This window comes from Gambusia affinis, linkage group LG19 (genome assembly GCF_019740435.1).
Source record: "Gambusia affinis linkage group LG19, SWU_Gaff_1.0, whole genome shotgun sequence".
NCBI classification, from domain to species: Eukaryota; Metazoa; Chordata; class Actinopteri; order Cyprinodontiformes; family Poeciliidae; genus Gambusia; species Gambusia affinis.
In genome coordinates, this window is record NC_057886.1 from 6,584,164 (window position 1) to 6,602,588 (window position 18,425).

Below are 18,425 nucleotides of genomic sequence, written 5' to 3' on the forward strand. Positions count from 1 at the left end.
TCTGATTTTACTCATTAGGTACATGTCTGAGTAAAATGAACATTGCTCTTTTATTCTATAAACTACTGACAACATGTCTGAAATTCCAGGCAAAGATTTTGTATTTATTAGTAGAAAATGAGAAATGGTCAAAATAACAAAAACGGTGCGATGCTTCCAGACCTCAAATAATGCAAAGAAAACAAGTTCATATTCATATTTATGTAAACCAGCCTAGACCTACTTGAAAATACACTTTACCCCCCCATTAATTCATGATTAACTACATTGTTTTTGCTTAATTTAAATAGCAAAACATCAGCGTATTACTGCTAAACCTGTAGAATAATTTAAAAAACAGTCAACAATTAAAAAAGTGGGCTATCTCTAACAGCAGTACATCATCTAAAGATAATCAAGAACAGCAGGGAAAGTCTCAGTTGTCACTCTGGAGAAGGAAACAACGTGACACATAGAGCTTTGTGGACACCAATGAACCACGTAGAAGTTTTTATCCACAGGTGAACCTGGGTGTCTGCTCTGCCGCAATTACTGCAAAAGTGCCACAGAAAGTAACTAATATTTTCATTTCATATTTATTCAGCTAAAGCTGGCTAAATAATAGAGAGGTGGTTTGGCTCGATGCGCTGAAAGGTAAAAGTGGGACACCACTGTCCCCTGCAGACTGAAACTCGACGGCTGCCGCCGACACGCTGGGACAGGTTTCCGGACACTCCCGAGCACTCACGAAGACAACCTCTCCTCTTGTTCCTTTCCTCCGTCCCTCCTCTCCTCCTCCTCCTCCTCGTCCTCCTCCTCTTCACGCCTAATGTTGCTGTACCTCTAACCCTCCCCCCGTATCAGAGGAGTAGAAACAACAAGCCGCCATTTTGTTTGGCGGACAGACCGTCAGAAACAGGAGATCACCGATAGAAAAAGGAGCGACCCCGGCCGCCGACGGCAGCCGCTCCGGGAACCGCAAGGGGGGAAGAGACTCAGTAACCAAATCCTGTCCGAGCCGTCCGGTGGAAGGGGAAGCGGCAAGGAAGGAGGCTAGACTTCAGTGGAGGGAAAGCCGCCTAGGTGTCATGTAGCTATATATATTTATATATATAAATATATTGATGCATGCATGAGAAGGAAATACTCCGAAAATCTCAAGGAAAGGGGTGTTTTGCTGTGCGGCGACGGGGAGGAGAGGCGGAAGAGGGCTGCACATAACGAGGAACAAACCTGCGATAAGAGGAAAATACCACCATGAAAAATCATTATGTGTCCGCGGCGGAGGAAGGAACGAGTCCGCATAGACAATTATATAAATAAATTGCTGCCGGGCAGAAGGGAGAGGTGGAAAGAAAGACTGGTTTAAAGAGAAGAGAAGGGGGTGAAATTGCCAGGACCAACACGAAGGGGGGGCTTTCACCATCACAAAGAGTCAATGAGAGGATTTTTTAGGAGGATTTCTTCCAATTATTGTGCCGATCTGAAGCATTCCGCTTCCGAAATAGCCATATTATTATTATTATTTTGTTTTTCCTCATAAGTCACATTTCGCCTCAGCTTCGCTACTGCTTCTTCTTTTTCTCTTTCTCCCCCTCACCCCCGTCCATGCATTGGAAAAAAAAATTCTTTTTAAAAGCACTGAAAAAAGTGGCAATATCGATAGCGTTTTCCTTCATCTGAGATCGCTGTCGTGTTTGAAACAAGCAGAAACTAGAGGAGGAACATCTGCAGGGAGCACAAGATAAGTAACCCGTTTGATCCAAGTCTGCAAAAAAAGAGAGAGAGCGAGAGCGAGAAAATCAAACTTAATTAGATCAATCCAACTGCCCTGCTGATTGGCAATTAGCGCTGTTTATTGCATTCGAGAAGTAGATCCAAAAATTGAAAGTGGCAGAAATCCGTATTTTTAAAGGTCTGTTTTGCAACAGATAACTGACGAATGGGGTTGCATCAACCAAATTTGCAATCTCAGTCTGTTCTTCAGTGCCTTTTGTATTGTTCAACACTAAGTGCACGTACGAGTCAGCATGCACATGCAAAAAAGAAGAGAAAAAAGTCACGCATGGGAATATAGGTTTACATGCTTTTTGGACTTTTCATTTTTATTTTTGATCTGAGTGGATGGATCTGTCTTCAAACCGTATTAAATCGCTGATGAGCCAACTGAGCATCGCCAACACTTGCATTCAAACTACTGCTTGTTGCCTTTTTGCCGTGGAAAATTAAGAGGACTCGGTGATGCAGACAGCAATAAGGGGGGAGGTAAAGTAAAATCCCTACAGGTTCTCTAAGGTGTTGCATGAAACAGCGGCGATCTGAAGTTTTTTTTTTTTTTTCCTCTCTCTCTTTGGAAACTTGTGATTTTTGTGCCATCACGCATCATCTCCCCCGGCAGCCTTTTTAGGATCTAAAAAAAAGAGAGAACGTTTTTGATCAGTATGGAAGACCAAGCTGAATGGAGCTCGGAGGACGGATCTTGGGACAGATTTTATGTCATGAGGTTGTCAGTTGTCCGTCGACTCCACCTTCCCAACGCCTCTTGTTGAAAGTCTGCGAAGAAACAAAAATCTCCGACAGGGGAGGGGGACTGATATCTACCAGAGAGGTACTACAAACTCAGGAGGACTGAGAAAGAGTTGAACATCGTCGTCCTCTTCCCCTACCGTCCCCCCAAGCGGTGGGGGAACGATTTGAAACATTTCTTAACGGGAGTAAGAAGGCGGAAATAAAGGGAATATATAAGCCCTGAGTGGATATACAGCCTCTTTTTTTTTTTTTTTTTAATTCGTCAAAAAATATGGCCGATAATGTCCTGGAGTCCGGCCCGCCTTCAGCCAAGAGGCCCAAGCTGGCTTCTCCAGCTCTGTCTGTGTCCACCAGTGATGGAAATGGTAAATATATTTGATGCTTTACTCCGGCGTTAACTAGCTTAGAGACTGGTGCTTTTAAACTTGCTTGCTCCGAGCCTGGAGTTGCACACTCATTTCTACTTGTTAAATGACGTTTCTAGGCATAGATATAGTAAAAAGTTAGGTGGGGAAAGTGTAAATCCGAGTACAATGGTTGCTTTGGTTTAAGCTTTTCTAGTCCTGAAGCAGGAGCAACTTTCCAGCACTTGTGTTTTGATACGTTAGCCTCAACAGGCTAACTAGCCGCAACTATAAAGATCCTCCTCCAAACAATGGACGAGTCGAGACACCCCACTTCGCCTAAACTTGCTTTGCTACTTTAAAAGTTATTAAAGTGAACACATACGGTGGAATATGCGACAAATGTCAAGTTTCAGAAATGTAAATTTTTCATAACGGCAAATAAACGTTTGGAAACTAGCTTTTAGAGCGAGTAACTGAAACCGAGTTAGCTAGCTAACTAGCTAAAAAAGACACCCCCACCGGAGCAACTCAGCTGAGCTCCGTCATGGGAAATAGCTCATTAGTTTAAACATTTTTGTCATTATTTTTGTAATTAAATTAGATCTATTGAATCTTTACGTCTTTAATAGATGTAAAGATTTTTTTATTTCGAAAAACGTGTATAAATGACGAGAAGGCTAATGTTTTTAACACAACTATTGTCAAGCTAGCTATTGTTCAACACTTGATTAAGTTGGGCGAAGCGGTGTTGACCAGCTGAAGTTGTAGCGCTGCCCATGTAAACACTTTGATTCGGTTTAACAGAGAATCCAAATCAGATGTATTCCTTCAAGCGTTTTCTTTGAAATGTCTCAGATTTCATTCGGTGGCTTTTAATGAATTCATCCAAATATGCTGTAGCGAAGCTAATTATTCATCCTCCATTGTCTGCATGGTAGTACTGCTTAACTTTTGTAACAATAAATCGCAGCCAACTGTACTAACTGAACGTATTTCACCCTGAAATAACAATTAAGGCAAGTGAATTTATTACTAAAAGCGCTATAATATAATTCCTCATTGTTACACTTTTTCCAACCCAGAATTTCAAACCGAATTCTTATTTTCTTGCATCCACTTCTGTTCTATTAGTTCTTTATTTCCTGTTAATATCTTCCTGCTCCAATCGTACAACTTTGCCTGCCTTTCCATGCTCTCGAACCTTAGAACTGCTCGACAATTTCACAGAACCACCTGGGCACTGTGGTGTTTACCTTTTGCGGCTTCTCACCTTGTTCCCACTGCGTTTGCTCTCCATGTATGGCAACCCACCAAACCACAAGCTGATGGGCTGGAAGAAAAATTTGGGATGGGAGAGGCTCTGCACGTCTGCATACAGTGCCTCGCAAATGTTTTCATCTCCGTTGAAGTTCACATACTCTCATGCAGCGAGGATGAACTTCAATGTATTTATTGGGATCTCATGTCATATGATGACCTGAGGAGGTTGTCGGATAACGTTAATGAAGAGTTGTACATTTTGGAGAAGAGTAGAGTTGGTTCATAAGAGAAACCATTGAACGGTTTGAAGACTTTGGTACAACTGCAAATCTACCAAGACGTGACCATTACAGGACAGTATTCAAGAAACCTGTAGTGACTCTGAGCGAGACGCAGACTTCCACAGTTCTCGTGGGAGAATCTGTGACGAGTGGTAGGAAGAAGGCAATTGCTAAAAAGGAAACCATAATTCCAGATTAGGTCAAACATGTTTGTCCACCAATTGAATATCGCACAGAGACGTACATGACCGATTTGGAAGTAAAAATGTCAGAGGCCGCAAGGGAGTCGGGACTGAAACAGGTTGAACTTTCAGCAGGACAGTGAACCGGAATTTACAGCCAGGATTATGGAATTGTTTTGATGAAATTATTTTAATGAGTCAGAATTGATTGGTTTAAGATGAGATGTTTAATAATTCTAATAATATTCACAGATGTTCTTTGTCCAGTCTGATGGTGACTTGAGGTGTTTTGCAAAGAAGAATGGTCAGATTTTTCTGTCTCCTGGTGTGAAGGGTCGGTAGGCTTACAGCTTTAACTGTTGCCAAATGTGATTCTGCAAAATATGGTCTCAGGAGTGCTGAATACAAATTCACTCGAATTTGTTTCCTTTTACTTCCTAGTAAGGCTCAGCGACATAGCTCAAAGATAAGTTGTTGTTTTTTGTTTGTTTTTTTCCCCCAACTTAATCCAATTTACAATTTCAATAGTTGTTTTTTTTTCCCCACACAGAAAGTATAAATATAATAATATATAAAAAAATAGCTTTTATCTGAATCATTCCTTCTTTAAGTTGACCAGAATTCAAAGTAGAGAAAAAAAGAGCCTTAAAACGTGCTATAAAATACGTCAAACAAGATAGTAGCTCTTGATTAACATCACTCTGAACTATGATCTGAAAACAAAAACAAAAAAAATGAAGTCTTCAAAAACAGAAAATTCATTTAATTGGAAAAATATATTTGATTGTAAAATCCTGATTAAAACCCATTGAAATTTGTGATTGTAACATGACAATGCCTAAAAAGTAAAATGAGGCTGAATATCTTTGCAAGACGCTAACTTTTTAAGTTACACAAAGCTTGGATGTTTTTTTTAAAAAAAAAACAATGGACCACTCTCTTGATTTAAAAAATAAATAAATAAAATAAAATGTATTTTTTTTACTCAGATTTTGGTTCATTCTTTGACCTGGAGCATGACCTGCCGGACGAGCTCATCAGTTCCTCGGACCCGGGGCTGACGAACGGAGGAGACTCCAGCCAGTTCCACAGCAGCCTCGGGGGGCTCGGCGGAGGGGTTCAGGATGCGGCCTCCAAACACAAACAGCTTTCTGAACTCCTGCGCGCCGGGGCACCGACGCAGCCGGGGGCCCCCACTTCCAACAGCGCCCCCTCCGCTGCTTCCATGGCGATGATGGGGGGAGTCGGTGGACCTCAAGGTATGCACCATCAGGGCCAACAGCAGCAGCCGCAACCCGGACTGATGCAGCAGGTTGGCATGGTGCCGAACAGGGCGACGGCCATGATGGGTGTCCAAAAGGGCACCGCTGGACAGCAACAGCACCAACACCAAGGCCTTATAGGGGGGCAGGTTGTGAATGGCTCGCCCAGGATGAGTTACCCTGGCAACACAGGGATGGGTAGCAATAGTAACATTTTGGCAGAGACCTTACAGCAGCAGGGCGGTCCAACCCTGGGAGCTGGGGGTCAAGCGGGGATGAGACCACATCAGCCTGGTGCACTGAAACAGGTAGGTACCAAACCAAACATTACACTTTAGGAATTTAGGTGGAAATTAATGTTATGTACATATTCAGCTCATCGTTTGATGTATTTGACTTGACCGCGATGACGTCCCTTGACATTAATATTCTGAGTCTTTAAAACATAAAACTTTTTAAAAATAAATTCTATATGTATAATCTATAAATATTTGGACAAATTTGTTTTATTTTTATGTATTGAATGAAGAAAATTATTTTATGACCTGAACATGATTCTCTGGAGGAGGGGGCACCATTTTTCAATCCCCCTCCCCCCCTCTGTTGGGCTCCACTCATGGGCGCCACTGCATTATCGCCTTGATATGAAAACTAAATATGCTCTTAATGTTTCAAATATCATAAAAAGCTCATAAACTGTTTGTGGCTTGTGTTAAGGTTCGAAGCGATTGACTCTTCAGCATAGTTCCTGTACGTCTGCAGCTAAAATAGGCAGTGATGGTTTTGTTAACAGAGTTAAATGGGTGGATAAGAAGCTGTAGTTTGCACTCAAACTCTGAGGATGAGTTTTTCTACAGCAGGTGCAGGGAAGAGTGCGGTCATGTGTCGGGACTCGCAGCTGCTGCACAGTTAGCACTGTGGTATCGATGGTTAACCTCCCTGCTAGTCAGAACACCACATTACAGTTGTGATTTTTCCTCCCAAACAAGTGCAGAAGCCTCTCCGGTAACCTTAAGTGGCTCGACGGAGTCGTTTTCCTGCAGCTAGTTGTAAATAAGTCAGAAATATTTTTTTGTGGTTTTTTTTTTCAGCAGTTTTCCCCAAGACGTGTTTGGGATTTTAAAACGCAAAGCGTACAGAGAAGCCGTCACTCGTCTTCTTTTCCCCTCATGCTGTATTCTGTGTTTTTCGCCATCCTTCTCCAGATGAATTTGATGGCCAACGCGGGAAGCTACGGTGGCCCATACAGCCATTCTGCTGGCCAGGGGCTGCCTGGAGAGGGGCTGGGCCCACAACTCCAGAGTAAAGCAGGCCTACCCAGTGGTATGGCCGCCCAGTTCAACATGGACAAGAAGACGCCTCCTGGTCCAGGCATCCCGGGGGTGGTAGGAATTGTTTTACTTGTGTTCGCTCACAGATATCGCTTTCTCTTTACAGGCTAGTTAGAGCTTTGTGCCTTATGTTAGTGACGCTGTTGGTTACTGAAGGAGGGTTGCTAAAAAGAGGCAGAGAGAGACCAGAAACAAAACAGCATATATTTGTGTCAGTGAGCGATTGAAATCAGCAGGGCTGCGATCAACGATTGTTTTAGATATCTATATTTAGTAATCTATTGATTATTCTGACAATTAATTGGGTTTTTTCAGAAATTGAAAATACATAAAAAGATGGAAATAAACGATAAAGGAAACTTTAGTTTTTTGTTAAAAATGCAGGAAAACGTCTTCTTTTTTTCAGTTTTGGATTAATTACTGTTCTGAGTATGTTCTTTCAGCCAAATAGCCTTTATTGAGTCTGTATACTCCAGTTACTGATTAATTATTAAATTAGGTAATGATTAATTCATCGATTTATCATTATTAAATCCGTTTAATCATTCCAGCCCCAGAAATCGGTCAATTTCACTTTTATCAGCTCTCACCGGTGATTGTCGGGTCACAATAGCCCTCATTTTTGTGAAAGGATTCAAAACTAATAAAACCGCTGCAGAAAGCTTTTTTTTTCTTTTTTTTTTTTGAGCCAATTAACTTTATGCTAACAAACGACATCTATAATTTTTCTGCCTTGTTTAAGGAGTCGGAGCATAAATTGCGTTGCCCTCTCTTTTGGGGTTTGTTTTGTTCTGAGACGAAAAGGGGTTTCCAACAGCGACCGACGCAGACACTCCTTACTTTAGATTCGATTAAGTTGTTAGCAGGGTCTACCGTTGCTGCATCTCTTAAGTACACCCCCAGAATGTCACATGACTATAATCCTCCTCCTGTTTGGAGTGAACATAATGGCAGCATATCCAACTAAAGCCGTTGGTTTGCTTCCCTTGCTTTGGCGACGCGTTCACTGACAAACATTAACAGTTCATTACTAGCTTTTTCATTCATTCGCCTACATTTTTAAAGTTATGGCAAAAAAAGAAAGCAAAGGTACATAAGAATTAGTGGGCTCTCCACTTGTGAGTTGTAATGAATTTTGTGCAAGTCGGAAGATTTACGAGAACAGAAAAAAAAAAAAAAAGGAGTTTCCCTTTTTTGTTTCTACTAATTATTCAATACCAGGCAAAATGACAGGATTGTGTTTTTGTGTTATTAGACTCAGACTTACAAATGTGTGTTTGGGCATAAGCACTAGACGATTTCTGAAGTATGTTTAAATTAACTCAAGTTTGATTGAGCTTTCCTCACCTATTACAACCTCTATTTCAATCATCTTGCTGTCAAAATAAAGTAAGCACTTTGTAAGTGTCACAGCAGCTGCGATAGTTTCAGAGAAAATGAGGATGGAGCATTACATAATTAGGATTCTTTTTGTGCGTTAAACAGTATACAAACCATTTAGAACCATAATAAGGCTACAGACTTTTGGCTTGATGTAGCTGAGCCAGTCTAAAGAAAGTTTATAGACGTTTTTACAAAAGAAAACACAAAAAAAATAGTATTTCCTGTTTTTAGTTATTTTTACCTACATAAAATTACTTGGTTTTTTTAATTTATTTTTTGAAATACCCACATTCACTTTTATCCAATTATAAGAGGAAATTGTTTTATTTGACTCCAATGAAATAGTCTTTTTTTGTTTGTTTGTTTGTTTTTTAAATCCAGTGTCTTTTAAAAAGTAGAGAAAAAAAAAATATAAATAAATTTAAGCTCATTAGACTGAAAAAAGAATACTACCAAAATATACTTTTTTTTTTTTCTTTCTTTTTTTCCGGGCACTGCTGGAGCTCCATATAATGTCTTTTCGATGAAGGCTCCTAGCTTTCAGCCAAGTCTCAGATGTTTCCACGGATACCAAATAGGTCTATGTTTAACCATGTCTAGTAATGAGGATAGGGGGGTAGAAAAGCTAAAATATGCCCCTGTATCTGTGGGGTGAGGCTCAACAAGAAACAAACCTCCCCGTTTAAGACTCGTCTATTACTCTGTCGTAGACTGCTCAGCAGCAGCAGCAGCAGCCTGGTGCAGTTGGCGGCGTGTCGGCATCGGTCGGTGGGCCCCAGGTTGGACTGAACACCGTCGGGGTGGGACCGGGCGCCACGCCCCCCACCGCCGACCCCGAGAAGCGGAAGCTCATCCAGCAGCAGCTCGTCCTGTTGCTCCACGCGCACAAGTGCCAGCGGCGGGAGCAGGCCAACGGGGAGGTGCGGCAATGCAACCTGCCCCACTGCCGCACCATGAAGAACGTGCTCAACCACATGACTCATTGCCAGGCTGGCAAGTCCTGCCAGGGTGAGTTGGCTAAATAATCTCAACTCCTATATGTTTTCTTTTTTTTTTTTTAAGTGGATGCTGCAACATAAGCACCAGGTCTGCTTACATTGTTTTCCGTCACTTCCTGGATTGTTCCTGGTTTTTCCCTCCTATCTGGGTCGAGTTATTCGCTCCTCAGCTGGCGGTTCCTCCATCGTTTGTCTTTTTCTCCCGCTCTCTCCGAGTCTCCATCTGGACGTGGTTTTATATCATCGAATGACTCACACAAGATCTTTCTTAGATTCTGCCTTCTGTCTTCGTTTTGACTCATATTTTCCCTTTTTTGCCTCGTTTACTTGTCAAGTCACTGCTTTCAGTCTCGTTCTGTCACATTTTACACATCTCCTCGGCTCTGCTTTATTTTTTTTCCACGCTTCGGCTCGTTTCGCCTAAACATCTGTTTTCGTCTCGTCCCTCAGTTGCACACTGTGCCTCGTCCAGACAGATCATCTCGCATTGGAAGAACTGCACCAGACACGACTGTCCCGTGTGCCTGCCGCTGAAAAACGCCGGAGACAAGAGGAACCAGCAGTGTGAGTGTTTCTCTTCTCACTCTGCTGGCTGCCGTCGAGTAATGATTAACCGAGTTTAAAATCACCGATATAAATCCCCCCCCCCCTCTTCTCTTCTCTCTCTCTCATGTCGCTGCAGCTCTGCTCAACAGTGTAAGCTTAGTGAACTCTTTAGGCGGCGCGGGTCCAGGCGGGCAGTCGAGCTCTCCGAGCCTGACCCCTACCAACCAGATAGACCCGAGCTCCATAGAGAGAGCCTACGCTGCATTAGGCCTGACGTACCAGGGCAACCAGATGCCGCAGCAGCAGCAGCAGCAACAACAGCAGCAGCAACAGCCGCCACAGGCTGCCATGCCGAACCAAGTCCTCCACGGACAGCCGGGAATGAGGACTCTGAATCCACTGGGTCGGTTCCGTTTCTAATTCTCTCAGCGTTTAGATCAGGGGTGGCCAAACCTTTTTTTTTTTTTTTTTTTGCTCCATGGGTCAAAATTGTCAAATTTTAGACTGCTGGTGGGAGCCACAAAATTCATTCAATTTAAAAATACAAAGATTGGTTTGAGAAATAAGATGAGAAATAAGGTTGAAATAATGGGGGAATAACGTCATAATATTTTGAGGATAAGCAGGAAATGGGGAAAAAGAAAAAGCCATCGCATTACAAGAATAAAGTTGAAATAATGTGAGTCAACTATAAATTGTATGAATAAATTGTGGTACAAAATAATCGAAATGGGGATAGTTTTAATATTTTGAGAATATTGCAAAAATAAAGTCACGATGTTACAAAAATATTTTGAGTCAAAGTAATACGAGAAAGTCACAATATTCTGACTTTATTCTACTAATTTTATTTATTTTATTTTTTAACTTGTTGGCCAGTTTTTTACCAGTCTTGACTTGTGGTACGGAGTGAGCAGAAACATTTCTAGGGCCATAAAATGGTAGATAGCTACCTTTATCATGCCCATCTTGAAAAAGTTTTTTATGGCAATTTTTTTTTTTTTACATTTCTGTCACAAAACCGGCCTGAGATTTCATTCTCAGTGGTCTTAAAAAGTCTTAAGTTTGAGTCGGTGAAACGTGCAGAAACCCCAGATGTAGCAGTTAGACTTGCAGCTCCAACCGGAGCAAAAGGCTTGTTCTGCAAAGTATTGACACGGCGGCGGCTGGAGTAGAACGTGTTAAGCTCATCCCGTTATTTACGAACTACGTTGCATAAGAATCCAATGAAACTGACCTAATAAACTGTTTTGCCTTTTACGACCAGGTGGCAACTCCATAGGAGTGAACGGTGCCGTCGGGGTGCAGCCTCCGAACCAGCAGTCTGCGCTGCTGCCGGACGCCATGCTGCACAGCATGAACGCGCAAAGGCAAGGGCGGCTTCGGCTTTCTGTCGCCGCAGCGATGGGGTTGCCATCCTTGACAAATTTTAAAGTCGGCGGCGGCTGAAATGTTGAGCTGTCTTCTCGTTCTTTCCCAACCCCAGTTTGATGAACGACGGCGTCGGGAACCTGGGCTCCATGCCCACGGCCACGCCCCCTTCCGCTGCAGGGATGAGGAAGTCTTGGCATGAAGACATCACGCAGGACCTCCGCAACCACCTCGTCCACAAGCTGTGAGTCGGCTCCGTCCTTCAGCTTAGCACATGGATCCCGCGTCAAATAGATCCGGATCACGTCTTCCGCTTTGAGAAATTCCCCGTTCTCAAACGTGTTTCCGTGCGAACAGAGTGCAGGCCATCTTCCCCACTCCCGACCCCGCGGCTCTGAAGGACAGGCGGATGGAGAACTTGGTGGCCTACGCCCGGAAAGTAGAGGGAGACATGTACGAGTCGGCGAACAGCAGGGTAGGCATCCCTTGCACAGAGGACGAAGAAACGTGCCGCGAGCACGGGATGTTTGCTGTTGGCGTTGCGTAATTTCCTCCCACCCTCCTGCTGTGCTGCGTCCAGGCGGAGTACTACCACCTTCTGGCGGAGAAGATCTACAAGATCCAGAAGGAGCTGGAGGAGAAGAGGAGGACGCGGCTTCAAAAGCAGAGCATGATGCCCGGCCAGCCCTGCCTTCCCACGTCTGGCCTCCCACAGGGTCCGCCTGGCATGGGCCAGCCCCCGGGGCCCCCAGTGCCACCCGGACAGCCTCCCAGTGAGTAAAGAATACCCGATTTATTGGACAGACTTGCTGGGACTCCTGGTAAAAATGAGTGAAAACCTTGAAATAATTTCACACAGAAAAAAAAGAAAAGAAAATCTACTTTTTATTAGAGAAATTTTATTTAGTGTAGGGAAAAATGTTAAGGTTAGGGACGGGCGATGTGGACTTAAAGTTTTATCATGATATATTGTGGTTCTATTGTGATAATAAGCTCAATCAGAACTATTTATTACATCTTCTTTAGGCTGCGCGTCGCAGCATTTATAGCCCCACTAGCACAAATGCTGCTCTTGGAAAACATTCCTCTGTGCTTCTTTAGGACACCAGTCATATGAGTGTGATTTATATCAACTGCTTTTAATCATGTTTCCAAATTTATTGATATTTGAACAAACGGAAGAAAATAGTAAAGCTAACAATCTCGACCATGGACAATTTGAGTGTTTTTAAACAAAATCAACTAGAATTTATGAAGATAATGAGAAATCAAAATGATCATAAGTTTTTTCGAAAGGTCAATCATTTGAATTTTTCTCTTACGCAACGCACTTTCTCCATTATTATTATTATAAACGATATTATAAATGTCCACGTTGTCATTTTACAAAATTGGTGGCATTATTACTGTTCCCCTAGCCTTATTAAAAATAAAAGCACCCAAGGTTCTTTGTTATATTTTGTTTCATTGATTAATTTAATTAGACTTTCTCTTCGGGGCAGATATCTATGAATTTATATTCTATAGGTTCACACAAACATTTTTTCTTTACTTGCAGAAAACGTACAAACTAAATATGTGGATTTTTTTTATACTTTTTTGGGATTTTGTTAATTCAAAATGTGGTTTTTCTACTGCAGTAAAACACGACTTATTATGTTTTGTTTTGTTTTTTAAAAACATCCCTGCCAGAAATGCCTTCATGGTCGCCTGTGAGTTTTCTGTTCTGAAGTAAAACACTTTTTTTGGGCTCGATTATTCTGGAACTTTGTCCTCCTTTCAGATGGTCCTCATCCCGACCCGTCCATGATCAGACCTGCTGGTCCAAATCAGATGGTCAACAGGATGCAGAACCCACCGGGTATGTCCGTTTTCCCCGAAAACTTGAATCATAACTCGTAGTAACTTACATTGACTTGGTGTCATTAAAAGTAAATGGTTTCTACTTACTTTAGGTGAAGATTCTGATCATGTACAATCGTAACATGATGGCATTTTAATAACGATTCTAATTCCCTTTTGATGCTTTTAGGAATGACTCAGTTTCCTCAGATGGGGATGCAGAATATGGGTCAGAGGTCAACGCCTCCTCTTCCTCACAACCCTCAAATGAACCAGGTTAGCCTTTGGTTCTCATGATGTCACACATCATTTTTGGGGATTAAAACCAAAGCGCTTTGTGTTGCTTAAAGGAAATGAAGGATTTGATGCATTGCTGATTGGTTTGTTTGATTGTTTGTTTCCAGATGGGAATGGGAGCAACACGTATGGGTCAGCCTGGTGCCTCACAGCTTCAGACCCAGTACCTTCCCCCAGGCCAGTTTCCTGGCTCCAGTCCTGGACTCGGTTCTGGTCCTGTTGGGATGAACCAGCCTGGAGCGCAGGCTACGGTGCCTTCTGTAAGAAAGAGTCGCACTTGGAGTTTATCTCCTAAACTTCGAAAGTGATCTGCAGTTTTCCTGTTTCATTGACTTCTTTTACTGCCGTTATTTTGATTAACATGTTTTATTTGTATTATTTATATTTTTTGTTATTACGACTCTTATTTTGAAAGGTTAAATTAGTGGAATCCAGCATGTTGCTAGGGAACCAAAGAAAAGGAAGACGCTGTATGAAAGCGTAACTTTCACAAGTGGCTGTAAGGGTCATTTAAGTTAAGAATTTATTTAATTATCTCATTTCTACCTCGAAGGGAAGGGTCAGCCAGCGAGGTATGTTTATATGTATTTATGTAATTTTTATGTCTTTATTATCGTTATTGACACCGTCTCATTTAAATTTATTTTGTATTTTAGTTGTATTTTAGTATTTTAGTGTTATGTCAGTGGGACTAAGTGAAATTATAAGAAGAACAACTTGAAAAATCGACATTAAAGCTGACTATACACCAGCAGTTTAACGAACTCTTTATCGCCGTTAAGAACAAGAAGAGGTGAAAGTGACAACTTCTTTTTGGGAAAGTTTTAAAGGAGCAGTATCATGTTTCCGAGCTTCAGCCTCTCCACCCACTCAGCTCCTTCAGACTAGCCAGCATCAATTGGCAAATGGTGGAACTGTGCATCAGCTGAGCTCATTATATGAGCTGATTCTCCGTAAAATGCTGGAAAAAGCACTGTTGAAGGGAGGAGCGCTGTTATAAACTTCCTGAGTTTTAGAAAAAGCAGGAGTTTTTAGAAGGCAGAGGCCCAATTTCAAGGTGTTGAATATCAAAGTCAAATTTCTTTGAAATCATATTTGATATAGGGGAGCATTTCTATAGCAGCTGGAGGGAACATAGTTACTTGATTGTGCTAGAAAATGACACTACATGCCTAGAAAACACATAATACTTCCCCTTTAATACAGAAATATCCATTTTGTGCCTGATCCACTTCAGCAGAACCAGATGTCGACGCCTCCATCCATCCCCGCCAGCAGCCCCGCGGCGCAGTCCGCCTCCTCGGTCCCGTGCTCCGGGGGATCTTTTGGTCCCTCCAACGGCAACGGTCCGGGGCCGCTGCCCAACCTCCACCCACCCTCCACCCAGCCCTCCCCATTCCCTCACTGCCCGCCCGTCCGCACAAACTCTCCGTCGCCGGCGCGCAGCTTGACGCCGCAGCCACATCAGACGCCACCTTCGCTGCCCCGCTCTCATACGCCTCAGCCACAGACCCCGAACACACCGCAAGTGGCAACCCCGCAACAACAACAACAACAACAACATCAGCAGCAGCAGCAACAACAAACGTCGCAAATGCTGCATCCCGCTCCATCAATTCCAATGGCAAACTCAGAAAAACCCAACCAGTTTCCACAGCAAACAATTGGGGGTGTTGCATCTCCAGAGCCCCCGGCAGCTCAGATTTCCTCGGTCCCGACCCAGAACGATCATGTGCCACCGCTGCCGCAGACCCCAGTGAGTTCACTTCCGACTTTTCCCGAATAATATTGAATAGACAAAGGTGCACTTGTGATCCTTAAACTGTTTCCTTCTTCTCAGCCCTCTCCTAAGACTTCCCTGACAGCTGAAGGACAAGTTTCGTCCCCGGCGTCAATTGCAAGCAGCTCCGCCCACAATTCCCAGCTCGCTTCCGCAGAGAGCCTCGCTCAGAGCCAGGACAACATCAAAGCAAAGGTGGAAAAGGAAGAAGAGGAGGAGGAGGAGGAGGAGGAGGAAGATGATGTAGGGGGCGACACTGAGGGAAACAGCAAGGGGAAGATGTACAAGGCTCAGTCTGAGGTGAAGAAGGAAGAGAAACCAGAGGTAAGATTGTCCAAACTCCTCTCTATGCACGATAAATGTTGGATATCAATGATGGAAAAAATTCCCACGCTCCTAATCGTCCCCGCAGATTGAGGACGAGAAGCCGCGAGGAGACCCGCGTAAAGCTGAGCCCATGGACACGTCAACGTCTTCTGGGTCGGCGGCAGCATCGAGCGAAGACAAGAGGCCGGAGGTGAAGAAGGAGCCCAAAGAAGATGAGCAGGGATCAGGGTCACCAGCCACCAACAGCTCCTCAGCCAGCAGTCAGAGCAAGAAGAAAAGTAAGCAGCATGTCAAAGCGATGAGCTTAATTCATTTAGAACACACTAACTAGACTTCTTGAAGTTTTCCTCATTCAATCCCAAATCTAAACGTTTAAGCAGTTTATCCTAACGTCTCAATTAGGTTTGAACAGGGCAGATTGTTGGCTCAGCTAATGTTAGAGTCCAAACTTTAAAGATTTATATCTTATACTGCTAACTAGCTGCTAATGAATCCTTGCTAGCTAGCCGATTTTTTATTTTTATTTTTTCTCTCTTTTGCGTCTGTCTTGGGTTAGTTGGACGACATTCGTCTTCGCCACTGGCTCACTTCTGTTGCTATGTGCATTCTGGGTATAAAATCTTAGCACTGCTATTTAAAATATACAATTTTCTTTTGTACATTTCTGTTATGTACAGGCCTTAAATTTCATTCATGGGGGTGTTAAGAAGTCTTAAATTTTGAGTTAAATGTATCGTTTGAACCCATCTGAGTTTTTGGTTCTGAGACTCAGTCATGGTAATCTGACTTATTAAATTATCTGAGGGACTCTGAAGCATTTTTTTTTTAAGTACATTCTGAATTTTATCACATTTATTTCAAAGGCATTGTTACAGGTACCAACAATTGTTTCCTAAAGTGGGATTTTTCTCCCCCGCCAGCAAAATAAATCTGCTTAATAGGATGGAGCAATTTAAAAATGCGTTTATTTAATGTATTGTTTTACACATATTTACATTGTAGCCCTGGTTCTATGCTTTCTATTCTGTATGTATTGAGGGTGTAAATAAAAGATTCAGTTTGTATTTTCCCTACCAGTTGACCCCTGGAGCACTCTGACCAGCAGAGATCTCCGTTCAAATGGTTCTGATGTCTCTCTTGTTTTTTCACACACCTTCCCCTCCAGTCTTTAAGCCGGAGGAGCTGCGTCAGGCCTTGATGCCGTCCTTGGAGGCATTATACCGCCAGGACCCTGAGTCCCTTCCCTTCCGCCAGCCGGTGGACCCCCCGTTACTGGGAATACCCGTACGTATTCGAACTAGTAACAAAACTAACCTGGTAAGGGACTGCACTGGCTGCCATTTTGCTTCAACTCCATCCAAGCATACCTTTTTTCTTTTTTTTTGTAAATTTTCTTTTTCCTCCCCACAGTTACTATAGCTTTTAAAATCATTTTTTTTTTTTTTTTTTTTAGTGTTTTTGCTGCTGCTTGTCGTTTTGCTTTTTTTTTATTGCATGCTGAAACCATACAAAATGATATTTAGGCTTGTGTGTGTGTGTGTGTGTGGTTGGTGTGTTAAGCTTGTAAATCAAAGCAGTGGCTCTTATGAACAATTATTACATTACAGTTTTGCCTTTCATTGACTCAAAGATCTAAATAGCCTTTATATTTGTGGATCGCTGCACACTTTATTTTAATAAACATAAAGTGGAATTAATTTTTAAAAAATTGCGGTTCATGAGCCAGATGCTTTTATTTACCGACTTCATTTTTTTTACACCTTTTTTTAAAAATTAATTTATTCCATCCTCATAAACCATTGCTAGTTTTCTAACGCATTTCCTCACCAGCAGCGGTTTAACAGTGTTCAGGTTGGAGGCGCTGGGGGGGGAGGGGCTAAAATAGACCAAAGTAGCAGATCAGCAAGACCACATCTCCCATGACCTCCAAAGTCATTGATTCAACTTTTACGACGTCTTGCATTAGTATTCATTTCCTTTGACACTTTACACATGTTGCAGCATTACAACCGCAAACGTCAATGGATTTTTTTTGGTAGGTTTTAATTGTGGAGAAGAAAATATACATTGTTTTCAGTACTATTTGTATTAATACCCTTACATGGCTATAATTTAATCTCAGTTTAATTCAGACCAAGGGGCACAGCTGCGAAGTTTTAGATTAAGATGTAAAACAGTATTTAAAGCTTTGCATGTGTGTCAAACTAACAACTAATCATTGACTATCTTCACAAATGGTACAGGATGACTGCAAGTTTACCACTAAGTCACGACCATTGACCTACACGGTCAGGTCAGGCAAGGATATCATAGAACGTGTAAATAATAATGTCAAAATTAAACTGGTTGTAGTCTTTAAATTACTACAATAATAATGATAAATAATTTGAGAGGAAGTTGGTTTTTTAGCATTAGCTCCTTATAAGTACCATGTTGCTATAGCTCTTTAGTATTAGCTTCCACTAAATACCATGCTGGTATAGCGGTTTAGCTTTAGCATCCACTAAATACCATGCTGGTTTAGCTTTAGCATCCACTAAATACCATGCTGGTTTAGCTTTAGCATCCACTAAATACCATGCTGGTATAGCTTTAGCATCCACTAAATACCATGCTGGTTTAGGTTTAGCATCCACTAAATACCATGCTGGTATAGCTTTAGCATCCACTAAATACCATGCTGGTTTAGGTTTAGCATCCACTAAATACC

General features: G+C 42.3%; 1 protein-coding gene across 8 annotated transcripts in view; it reads left to right on the top strand.

Moving 5' to 3' along the window:
- Positions 1-374: 374 nt before the first annotated feature.
- The window catches only part of ep300b (E1A binding protein p300 b), a 33,264-nt gene continuing 15,213 nt past the window's right edge, over positions 375-18,425 (top strand). For 4 of the 8 annotated variants that reach the window (XM_044100674.1, XM_044100678.1, XM_044100680.1 and 1 more), the window contains exons 1-17: positions 376-2,873; positions 5,568-6,148; positions 7,046-7,225; positions 9,265-9,562; positions 10,003-10,116; positions 10,235-10,501; positions 11,366-11,468; positions 11,585-11,713; positions 11,827-11,944; positions 12,050-12,242; positions 13,253-13,330; positions 13,502-13,587; positions 13,716-13,868; positions 14,846-15,364; positions 15,449-15,712; positions 15,801-15,993; positions 16,881-17,032. In XM_044100674.1, coding sequence (XP_043956609.1) covers positions 2,780-2,873; positions 5,568-6,148; positions 7,046-7,225; positions 9,265-9,562; positions 10,003-10,116; positions 10,235-10,501; positions 11,366-11,468; positions 11,585-11,713; positions 11,827-11,944; positions 12,050-12,242; positions 13,253-13,330; positions 13,502-13,587; positions 13,716-13,868; positions 14,846-15,364; positions 15,449-15,712; positions 15,801-15,993; positions 16,881-17,032 — 3,522 coding nt within the window. In that variant the 5' untranslated portion in view covers positions 376-2,779. Of the gene's footprint in view, positions 2,874-5,567; positions 6,149-7,045; positions 7,226-9,264; positions 9,563-10,002; positions 10,117-10,234; positions 10,502-11,365; positions 11,469-11,584; positions 11,714-11,826; positions 11,945-12,049; positions 12,243-13,252; positions 13,331-13,501; positions 13,588-13,715; positions 13,869-14,845; positions 15,365-15,448; positions 15,713-15,800; positions 15,994-16,880; positions 17,033-18,425 lie in introns of all 8 variants that reach the window. The other 4 variants (XM_044100675.1, XM_044100677.1, XM_044100679.1 and 1 more) reach the window with 4 other exon arrangements.